This window comes from Enhydra lutris, unplaced genomic scaffold, assembly GCF_002288905.1.
Source record: "Enhydra lutris kenyoni isolate GAN:26980312 unplaced genomic scaffold, ASM228890v2 scaffoldscaffold3, whole genome shotgun sequence".
NCBI lineage: Eukaryota > Metazoa > Chordata > Mammalia > Carnivora > Mustelidae > Enhydra > Enhydra lutris.
In genome coordinates, this window is record NW_019154087.1 from 13070377 (window position 1) to 13082672 (window position 12296).

At 37.6% G+C, this 12296-nt stretch overlaps 1 protein-coding gene across 1 annotated transcript in view; it reads right to left on the reverse strand.

The window, feature by feature from the left end:
- LOC111156296 (bifunctional heparan sulfate N-deacetylase/N-sulfotransferase 3) overlaps positions 1-12296 on the reverse strand; it is a 160111-nt gene that overhangs the window by 82069 nt on the left and 65746 nt on the right. The window contains exons 4-5 of the mRNA XM_022517076.1: positions 8761-8946; positions 2961-3089 (exon numbers count right to left, since the gene is read on the reverse strand). Coding sequence (XP_022372784.1) covers positions 2961-3089; positions 8761-8946 — 315 coding nt within the window. The remainder of the gene's footprint in view (positions 1-2960; positions 3090-8760; positions 8947-12296) is intronic.

A 12296-nucleotide genomic window follows, 5' to 3' on the forward strand; every position in this document is an offset into this window, starting at 1 on the left:
ATAAATCTCTTGTATATGAATGAATTGTATATGGATGTATTGTATATGAATCTCTATTTATGAATGAATTTCTTCCATGTTAAATGAAACTAATTTCCTCTAGAAAGTTCAGAAATTGTAATACCACTAGGAATTTCTTAAGCACCAAAGCAACGATTGGGTAAAAGAATCAAAGAGGGGTCACCTGGGTGGCTCAGTCAGTTAAGTGCCTGACTCTTGATTTTAGCTCAGGTCATGATGTTAGGGTTGTGAGATCAAGCCTCAAGCCAGGCTCTTTACTGGGCTGTGGAGTCTGCTTAAGATTCTCTCTCTCCCTTTGCCCCCACTCCCACCCCGGCCTCCAGACCTGGCTCATGCTCTCTCTCTACCTTTCTCTCTTTAAGAAAAAAAAGAATCAAATAGACATTATCTGTTCATAGTCATATTGCTCTATGATGAAAGGAAATATAAGATGTAAGAACTGTATACTTTACAGATTAAAGGGTCTTAAAATAATTGGTGAAAATGTTAACTTATTAAAAATATTTTAACTTAGTCTTTAGTTCATAATCAAGTATTTGTTTAACTCTTTTACCTGTGTATTACTGGCTGAGTTGACCAAAAAAAAAAAAAAGAGAGAGAGAGAGAGAGAGAGAGAGAGAGAATGGAAGAGGAGGAGGAGAAAGCCATAAGAGATTATTCCAAAGATGCTTCCATTTGTAAAGAATAGATATATTAGAAAAATCAGATTATTTCTGATGTATATAAATCAGAATTGTTTACATTTTGGGGATATGAAGACGGATAAACTTCCAAAAGGGGAAATGGCATACTGCCTGAAATCATCTTGAGTTTTGGATACACATGATGATTTTTCCCAAAGATGAGTCACCCTTATGTCTAATCTCATTTTCTAGAAGCTGAGAAATAAATATAGTCATTAAATACAAGAAGATGATGAAAAATACCTGTAATTTTATTTGCAAGACCTGTAAAATTAGGATCCAGAATGGGGCTTTTCAAATTTTATTCTCTTTATTTCTATCTTCTTCAACTTTTATGCTAACAGGCTTTTTTCATATTTGGAAAATTACACTTTTTCATCTTTAATATTGCTAATGCCAGGGGGCAAACCCATACAACTGATAAATAAACCTAATTTTATTTTTTTATGCTAGTGATATTCAGAAGGGAAATAAAATCCCTTCTTTTCCTTATACACCTTACTTCAGTTAGTTCGTCTTTTTCTGTACAACTTTATCATATGAGCCTCCGGCAGATATATGCGCCAATGGTTATTGTAGAGATGGCACACAAGTATTAGGAAGTGAAGGAAGAAGAGCAGCAGCCAATTAAACAGGCTGCTCTGCCCAGCCTGAGAACTAACAAGACAAGCTCTCACATAAATGTATCCAAAATGACCATATTTACTCACCTAATTCCTCTTTCACTTTGCTTATCCCTTTACTTTAAATAGGAAGGGGAAAAACAGAATCACAGTGTTCATGGTCATTTAAATGAGAAAACTGGTCCACAGTGGGAACAGGAGAATTTTGCAGGTAAAAAATCTTGTTCTTTGGGGCGCCTGGGTGGCTCAGTGGGTTAAGCCGCTACCTTCGGCTCGGGTCATGATCTCAGGGTCCTGGGCTGTGCTCAGCGGGGAGCCTGCTTCCTCCTCTCTCTCTCTGCCTGCCTCTCTGCCTGCTTGTGATCTCTCTCTGTCAAATAAATAAATAAAATCTAAAAAAAAAAATCTTGTTCTTTGGAAAAATGTCTATTCATGTCTTCTGCCCATTTTTAATTGGGTTATTCAGTTTTTGGGTGTTGAGTTTTATAAGTTCTTTATATAAAGAAGACAGACAGATGGCTAATGGACATATGAAGAGATGCTCATCATCACTAATCATCAGGGAAATACAAAACAAAACTACATGAGATATCACCTTATACCTGCCAGAATGGCTACAATCAACAAAACAAGAACCAACAGGTGTTGGTGAGGATGTGGAGAAAGGAGAACCCTCTTGCACTGGATGCAAAATGGTGCAGCCAGTCACTCTGGAAAACAGTACGGAGATTCCTTAAAAAGTTAAAAATAGAACTAACCTATGATCCAGTAATTATACTACAGGTATTTACCCAAAGAATTTAAAAATACTAATTCAAAGGGATACATGCACCACAATGTTTATCAATGGTCATAGTAGCATTATCTACAATAGCCAAATTATGGAAAGAGCCCAAATGTCCATTGATGTATGAATGGATAAAGAAGAGGTGGTATGTATGTGTGTGTGTGTGTGTGTGTGTGTGTGTGTGTGTATATGACTATTACTCAGTTATAAAAAAGAAGGAAGTCTTGCCATTTGCAATGATGTGGCTGGAGTTACAGAGTATTATATGAAGTAAAAGAAGTCAGAGAAAGACAAATACCATATGATTTCACTCGTGGAATTTAAGAAACAAAACAAAGCAAAGGGAAAAAGAGAGGCAAACCAAGAAACAGACTCTTAACTATATAGAACAAACTGATGGTTAGCAGGGGCTGGGGGTTGGGGGCATCAGGTGATGAGCATCAGGTGTTGTAGGGAAGTGCTGAATCACTATGTAGTATATCTGAAAATAACATTATGCTCTTTGTTAACTGAATTTAAATAAAAACTTTAAAAAAGATCTTGTTCTCCATAAAAGAAATAAATCTTTGAATTCTGAACACTTTTCAATGCAAAGGAGGTCCAGGAGCACTCTCCTGGCTTTCCATAAGTTCCTCACGTCACTGCTACTTGTAGAATGAGTTTGCCTCCTTCTCTAGATGTGGTTCCAAATTGAATTTTTTTCTGTTTTGGAGCTAGAACTTCATACTGAGTTGGCTGAAACTACCCAAACTCTGGCCTTTTTGTCAGGGTAATTTTCAGCCACCTGATCATTTTTCACCTTTTTTTTTTTTTTTTTTTTTTTTGAGTTTAACTCAAAGTACTTACTGGATTGAGAACCACAGTGAAGAAAAGTTCACCTCCTTGGATACTCTTGTCCAGCTCTTTAGGACCTCCTGGATATTCCTTGTAGAAAATTGTGTGAGTGAAAAGCCCACAGGTTTGTCTTGGAAGAACCTGAAGGAAGAATAAACAAGTAAGGAAAAAGTTCCTTCGACCAATTAATTTGTTGAAACTTGGGTTTTTTTCTCATGGAAGTTGTTGATGCATAAGCTGGTATCATTATTCAACTCTTAACTAAGACCCAGAAAATCCTTCACACACTGGGAAAGCAAGAACGACATCAGCACAGAAAGAATACTGAAGAAAGTTGAAGAAATATTTTAAAACTAAGATAGATTTTGAATTATTTTAGCCACTTATCTATTTTAAATCTCCAAGTCAGTACTGCTGCTATGAAGCCTAGTATGTTCCAGCATCTTAAGAAATAAAAAAGAAGTGAAAATGAGACTTTAAAAATATTGGAATTGTCTACCCTGTAATCTAGTAGGCAAAAATTTTAAGGATAATACTTTCTGCCAAATTCTACACATGCACTAGAAAATGAAGTCAATCATTAACAATGTGATTCTTAAGAAATGGCAGTATTATGCTGAGCGAAATAAGTGAATCAAAGACAATCATCATATGGTTTCACCCATATGTGGAATATAAGAAACAGGGCAGAAGACCACAGGAGAAGGGAGGGAAAACATGGGAAGTCATCAGAGAGGTAGAAAAACCACGAAAGACTCTTAGCTATAGGAAACAAACCGAGGGTTGCTGGAGGGGAGGCAAGTGGGGGGATGGGGTAATGGGGTAATGGGCAGTAAGGAGGGTACATGATATGATGAGCACTGGGTGTCATGTGCTACTGATAAATTATTGAACTTTACATCTGAGACTAATGATGTACTATATGTTGGCTAATTGAATTTAAATTTAAAAAAAAAGAAATGACATTTTAAATTAGAACAAATATTTAAGACACAAATCATAGCATCTTTTCTAGTCTGGAAGAACAACTGCCCCAAATTTTAAGTCTGAAGGCTGCCAGTTCCAAAACTTAAAAAGAGATTATGCTTTTGACTATTAACTTTTATAAACCGCCATAAACAAAATGATAAAACATCACTTAGGAGAAAACTTTGTTTTCATCCTTTGTATATGAAAACCATTATTTGTTTCAATTATACACATTCATGATAAGGATTTTTTTTTAATTCTCAAAGCTTTTCTGGTAAAATAACAGTGCAATTATAAAAGAAAGTGTGAATTAATGCTGCGCAGGATGGTACAATCTTTAGCTATATCTTATATAATGACTTTGTAATGACCTGTGTTTCTCACTATATACTTGAAGGAATAGCCAATTAATGAATATACTTTGGAGAGATACAGGCTTACGGAATCTTAAACATGCAAGTCTTCTGCTTATTGTCCTCAGTAAATTGATCTTCATTTTTTGGTCTTTATTCTTAAAGCACATTTGGCTCAGTAAGTGCTTTCAAAATACTGCCTGTGTAGGACTTTTCATGCTTTGCAGCCCTCTACAAATATACTAGTTCTTTTCCTTTAGTTTCTGTATTATAATAAATTTCAATCTCGTCCTTGAAAGTTTTCTTACAAAAAACACAATTCTTAGCTCAATCAGTATATCACACATTGCTGTGTAAATTGGAACTTCATATATCCTATTTATTTTTGTAAACTGGTCAAATATCCTTGAGAGCTGTTCTATCCTGATGAAATAGTTAAATGAACTTCAATTTATTGCCGAGTATTAGCTCTGGTGATGTTTATGTTTAAAAGTACCACATTCTTACAATGTTATGCACAAAATCAATGGCGAACAAGAACCCAGTGCAAAGATATTCGAGCTGAATTAAATATATTCCCTAACAATTCATGAAAATATCGTTCTCCAGGAAATCAAAGCTTTATACAGCATTTGTTCATTTTTTTAAACAAGTACATATTCTTAACTCTATGTAAGTCCATGTGGGAGAACACAAAGATACATTCTTTCTACTCTTGAAGAATTTAAGGTATATTTGCATAAAGAGAAATACTCCAAAGCTAAATAAATACCCACAGGTGGTTAAAAGCTAGGTTAGTTTTACATTTTAAAAGTGCATGATTCTGAATCACTTTCGGGATTCAGTTTGAGTATCTTGCCTGAAAAACTATGGAAACATAAAGAGCTATCTTTGGGACTTGATTGCCTCGTTGATTCTGTGCAAAATGGAGAGAGAAAAGAAGTTGGAGTTTTGTCTATTTCTCAAATTATTTGAGTTTGAACACAGAGAAGAGGAAGTGCAAAGGCTTTATCCTTCACCTCTGGGAAGGATAGCACCGACGGAGAGGATAAGAGCTAATGTGAGCCCTCGGATGATCCAGCGGGCTACCACAGGAGGGTGAGGAGATACTTAGAATGTGACAGGGTCATATTCCATTGTCTAGCTCACTGAGCTTAATGCTACAGGACACTGAACATATTCCTTCAAATAGCTCTCTTGTGTTAGAGAAGGAATGAGAGAGGGTTTGTTGTTTGTTTGTTTTTTTGTTTATTTTTAGGTGTTTTGCTAGGGACTGTCCTCTAGAACTGATTCTAGGAGTGTGACATTATCAAATTCAGACTTTGAGACATTGAGGAGACTATGGAAACCTTGCTGACAGTAAGTGGGAGATGGTTAAGAAAGCCCTAACCAACAAGAATTTGACCAATTGGACCTGAAGCCAATATCCTGTACTTAAGACCTAAACCTAGAGCAGCTGTAAACAAATGCTTTTAGGAGTTACCTGTTAAGACCATCTAGGAGGCTGCCAGCAGGGTTAATAGGAACCTTTATCAATGGGCATCTCCATTGGAAACAGAAAGCGGACAATCAGGATCTGTAGTCTAATTGTTTAGAGGGCTCTGGCTTTCTCCAGAGAGTCACATTTAGCAACCAGGGGTTAGGGTAGAGAATCCTGGTTTTTCCTTAATTTCTTACTGAATGAAGATCGAATTTGTCCAGCAGACAGTGCACTAGGACTGGAAACTCAGAGACTCTGGTTAGGGCACAAATGCCTTGAAATGTCATAGGCTTTTATCTTCTTGTGGAGTTATAAGAGGATCTGTTATGGGAATTCACAGGAGAGCAGGACTGAGTTAGCTGCTCAACTGTTGTACACCAAGGCGCTTTACAATAAATTATAGGACATGGACTTGATATCGAGGAATAAAGGGAATAAGAGTAGGTAGAGAGTGGTCAGAAAGTCTTTTGAGGAAGAAAAAATAACAAAGATATGAACACAGCAATACTGTTTTAGAAATTTTTGGCTGGAGTAAGTCTCTATTAGCTACAGGAAAATAGAAGGTAGAAAGGTAGATTTAGACTTAATTGTTTTCAGGTACCTGAAGAGCAAGTTAAGGGGTGTGGAGATAATTGGATGTATCAAGGTTAGGAAGGCCAAAATGACAGCAGTGTTCTAAAAAGAATAAAAAAAAAAAAAAAAGACTGGCAGTATCTGTGGAACAGGCTATAGTGTGGGGGGTAAATTGAAGCTATAAACAAAGTAGGAGCCAGCAGTACAGTCTACACATGAAACCAAGGCAGTGAATTAGGCTGTGGGAAACTAAGGGGAATAAAAATGCATTGTAAAGGAATTATTGTTGGAATGCAGAGGCTGGAAGTTGGAAGGCAGTGGCCAGCATCATGTCCGAGTTGCAGAACTGAATCAGGAATAGCAGGATCAATAACAGCTGGCTTGAAGGGAAGTAATGCGCTCCATTTAAGACCTTTGGAATTTGATTTATGAATATTTTTTAAAAAGTGTCCCTCATCTCATAAAACAAAATATGGGTGTGATTTTTTTTTTTTTTTTCTTTTCATTCTCTTCCTAGGAGAGCATACTGGCTCTTACGGTCTTACTTGCATCTCTATTTGGATGACTCCAAGCCATATTCTCTCTCTTTTACTGCACAATCAGCGGCCTGCTGAGCATTTCCCACTTGAAAATTCTCATCCAAGAGCCCACAAAGCAAGTATAGAGGGTTTCCATGGATTGCTACACAACTGGAGCCATAGGGACAATTCCATCAAAACAGAGCCTTTATTACCTGTAAGATTTGTGCATTTACAGTATAGTTAAAATATGTTTTTAGGAGAAACAAAAAATGAACATATCCCATGGGACACAGCCAAGCAAATTTTCTGGCAGTATTGACAGAAACAGAAAAAAAAGAGGACAATGTTTAATAAAGTCCTTAGAGACTTAAATTCACTGTTCTACCAACACTGCATATGATTTAAAAATGGCAGGAAAGTACTGATACTCTTCAATCATAACCCAGGTCTCCTAAATGCTCTCTGGTCAACAGGCTGGCAGTTGAGGCATAGTGAGTTTATCTTCAGTAAAGAAGAAGGACAGACTGGGATAAAATAGAGCCATTATGTCCCCACCTAGCATTTACAGCAGTTTTTATTGAGGGAAAAGTCAAAATGGGAGATGATCCAACTTAAATGTCATCATCCGTTCTATAATTTTTGCAGACATTAGAAAACTGTCTGAAAAGAAGTCAGTTACTCCTAATTCTAGAGTAGGTATCTGGTCAGACATAGTCTGACAGAGTGTTACAGTGCTTCACCGCACAGTGTTTTTCTCCATGGTATTCCTTCCCAGGATGAGTCTAAATCAGGAAGCCCCTTCCTCATGTCATCAGTACTCTTTGGATTTTCTAGTTTGGAAAAAAAGTAGGATTTAGTTCCTTTGGGAGGCCTCACAAAGTATTAAGTAATAACATATCTTGACAGTAGGCATGTGTCACCATTGTAAAACAAAACAAAACAAAACAAAACATTAGGGAAGCTTTGGAGAGAATTTGACAGTAGATGAAAATGACTTAATTAACATCGTCTGTTGCATTTTACTCTTTATTATGATCTGTTAGTAATGACGCAGGGCTTCATGTGTGGCTTCTTGTTGTAACTAGTCAAGTTTTTCTTTGTTTGCTTGGTCTGACATGATAACGTGAACAGTTTGACTTGTAAAAGAGCAGCACGTTAACATAGGGAGAGTTGGCTTTCGTTTTACGTACTAAATAACTTTTTAAAAATGTTTTTAAAAATATTTTATTTATTTATTTAATAGACAGAGATCACAAGTAGGCAGAGAGGCAGGCAGAGAGAGAGAGAGAGGGCTGAGCAGAGAGCCCAATGTGGGGCTCGGTCCCAGGGCCTCAGGATCATGACCCGAGCCGAAGGCAGAGGCTCAACCCACTGAGCCACCCAGGCATCCCTATTTTATGTACTAAATAATTTTTTGAGGAGATGATGGCTTCTGTAAATTACCTGCAAGTTAGATATATTGTTTCCTTAAAAAAAAAAAAAAAGTATTTTGTATTCAAAGAATTGTGCAGAAATGACTTTAATTAAAACATCCTCGGGCGCCTGGGTGGCTCAGTGGGTTAAGCCGCTGCCTTCGGCTCAGGTCATGATCCCAGGGTCCTGGGATCGAGTCCCGCATCGGGCTTGCTGCTCAGCAGGAAGCCTGCTTCCCTTCCTCTCTCTCTGCCTGCCTCTCTGCCTACTTGTGATCTCTCTCTGTCAAATAAATAAATAAAATCTTTAAAAAAAAATAAAAAAAAAAATAAAAAAAAAAAAACATCCTCTGCTTAGGTATGATAAATATACCTCCTGCAGTAGAAAGCTTTTCCTATAGTTAAGAGCTCAACATTTTGCTCTTCCCTTTTGTTCTTTCTTCAAATGAAGAATGTAAATCTTAAAGAATTAGTTGTACCCTATGCATACCAGAGGAGGCTCACCATGATGTTTTTGTGGATGAAGCCTCTCCGGTGTCTGGCTGGTTTCAGATGCGGATATTCTTCTGTGCTGGTGATTCTAATATTCCAAACCTTCTTCCAAGCCTCATAAAGCTGAACATGTACAGGGTAGACGCCCGAATGGTGAGGGGCCACTGCGTAGCCCATGTCGGTAGGAATGCCGTGCTCCTAAGACCAAGCAAATATTGATTAGAATGTGGGAAGATTTACCTTGATCCTATTTTTACCCCCAGATTTTTCAAATGTGCTATAAATGCATTTGTTTAAATGCATCATTACTTAATTGTATTGTAAAATTAAGGTGACAAATATTACAACCTCTAGGCGTCATGAAGCCTGGTAACCTTTCCACTCATCTTGATGTTAATACATCTGTGTTTAAGAGGGGGCAGAACAGGACTGATGATTTTAATGAATAACTTGAAAGAGTCTGCATTTAGTGCATCTTGTCATAGCCACTCCTCCTTCTTTCTGTTCTCACAATTTCAATAAATTAAATGATAAGCACTTGCAACAAACAACACTCAGCACTCCCCACAAAAATAAGACCAACGTTTATTAGAGAGATAGAACACATTCCGATTTCATTAGAACTGCTAAGGGATTTTATTTTGCCTACTTCCCAGGCTCTCCCAAATTTGCCACATTTCTGCTGGTCCTTTGGCATGTGGGCCGGTAATAGATTATGTTCCCTACCTTGGAGGAAGCAGGCACCTGCAATGAAGAAATGTGTTAAATCTTATAGAGCAATTTTCTTTGAAGTTGAAGTCCTGGTTATAATAAAAGTAGAAGGTACTGAAAGAGCCAAATAATCTGGAAATTTCGTTGGTGTAAAGTCAAGATTTTGTATAAAAAATGAGTCCAGTTACAAGGAATAGTTTTAATATTGCACATACAACACATATGTGGATACCACTTGGCCCTGACTGGGTCAGAAAATTCCAAAAATAAATTTATGTGATATCTGGATATATTGGAGGATGTTTGGGGAAAATTTGTATAATTGTCATTGTTCTTCTTCATTTGAGTTGGTCCCTTAATCCTGATACATATAGGCATCTTGGCACACAGGGAAATTGCATAGGCGTAAAAAATGAAACACATCTTTTATAAAAAGAATACCCATGGCTTCAGCAGTAGACGTGTATTTTTTTTCTCCTGAAAAATAGTTTATTTTTCTATCTGTATTTTCAATTGCTTTATAGTCTTCAAAAGTTCCACCCAAATAGGCCTCCTTTGAATTAGTCATGGCTTTTCTTCATGCCAAAGAACAATTTCACATACAGAGAACCATAGTTATCAGGCTTCTAAATGTATTGAATTACAGAAATATGCTCCAAATGGATATGGGAAAAGAAGCTAGCTTTGTTTGGCTAATTTGTAAGGCTAGCTTTTTTTTTTTTTTTCAACTTAGATAATGACAGGAGGTGAAGGAAGTATACGAAGCCCCTGAAAGAAAGAAAATGGGTTGCCAGTGGTTTGTTGTTCCTTAAGTATCTGTCCAACTTCCTCACACAGCGTAAAAGGCCCTCAACATTTGGTCCCAAGCCTGTCTACACAGCATTATCTCCTACCAGCATTCATCCTCCCCACGCACAATTTCTGATGATTCCCTTTAAGTCTTTGCTGTACACTGTATACATTGTCCCCCTCAACTGAATGCCCTTTGCCCCTTATCTTGTAAATTCTATTCATCATTTAAGAGTGAGTTCAGTCAGAGAGAAGTACTGGAATTGCTGAAAAGAGAAGCTGCCACATTTGTACCGTGAGAAAAGAGAATGAGTACTGTTAGTGTTGAGTGGCCCCTGTCTGTGTTTCTGAAGGATGACAGAGAAAGTTTTGTGTTTTTCATTGTATTTGCATCTTTGTGGAGCTGGCCATATTTAATGGAATTGCTACTATATCATTTAGAATTTTGCTAAAAACTGAGCTGAAATATCTCACTGCAGTTCTTTTACTGGTTTTTAGAAACTCAAACTAAAGCAAATTTTTTCAACTAAAAATAATTCACCAGTGCATACTTTGTGTTAGACTAGGTCAGTGAAGTATTCGTCTAATTTGGCTTAAAAATAGGGGTGCAGTGATCATGGACCAGATGAAAGAAAATGAATTTCAGTCATTGAAATTTAAAGAAAAAAAATTAACAATTACAGATCAACAGTTTCTTAAGAAGCAAGGATGAAATTCACAATGATAGGAACTGTACTTTAAATTCAAATATCTCCAAATTTGTAAGAAATTATGCTGATAGAAAGCTCAAGGTAGTTTTCAATGCCCATAAGTAGTAGGCTCTGTGTTCAGGAACCCCATATAAGAAAAGGATGACCCTGTACAGCAGGGACACTTCCCTCCTTTTGGAATATTCCCAAATATTTGGGGACCAATGTATGCGCAATTTTGTTTTTATTTCCAGCTTTTAACACTGAAGAAATACTGAGGCTTCTTAGTCTCATCTTTTGTGTGCTGGTGCCATGTGTCATGATGGTAGAAAACTCCATTTCTGGAGTCAGATATATCTGGCCATTTCACTCTCCCATTTTCTACCTGTGTAGCCTTTGGCAAATTATTTTATGACCTTATCTAAGCCTCATGTCCTGTTCTCAAATGCTAGTCATGGGGTAATTATCTTGAAGGAGTTCAGAGTAAATTAAATAATATTACACAGGGAGAGCATTTAGTGCATGATACACATTCAATGTATGTCGTTTATTGTTGTCATTACTGCCCTGCATCCATTTTTTTTTATAAGCTGTGATCCTACTACTCAACTCTAATGTGGAAATTATGAAACCACCAGGCCATCTTTTTTTTTTTTTTTTAATCAGTAGAAGAGCTATTACACCCTCTTTTCTGCTTTCACTGTAGGTTTTGGGATTCTCTCATGTGAGGATTCAGTGACTTCTATCTTAGTGTCCTGTCCCTGCTTCTCTCCTGATTTGTCCATATAGTCGCAACCAGCACCATGTGGCTCCAGGCCATAAATCGCTGAGAGCTAGTTAGTAGGAAATCTTTTTTTTTAATACTTTTTTTTTTTAAGATATTTATTTATTTATTTATTTATTTGTCAGAGAGCGTGCGGGAGAACACAAGCAGGCAGAGCGGCAGGCAGAGGCAGAGAGAGAAACAGGCTCCCCACTGAGCAAGGAGCCCGATACGGGACTCGATCCAAGGACCCTGGGATCATGACCTGAGCCGAAGGCAGCGGCTTAACCAACTGAGCCACCCAGGCGTCCCTGTAGGAAATCTTTTAAAAGGGCTTTAGATAAAGGCAACATAAATTGGCTCCCAGATTGCATTCAATACCAGAAAGAACACTAGAAATGTTCTTGCTAGAAAAGTTTGGGCTATGGGGCGCCTGGGTGGCTCAGTGGGTTAAGCCGCTGCCTTCGGCTCAGGTCATGATCTCAGGGTCCTGGGATCGAGCCCCGCATCGGGCTCTCTGCTCAGCAGGGAGCCTGCTTCCCTTCCTCTCCCTCTGCCTGCCTCTCTGCCTACTTGTGGTCTCTCTCTGTCAAATA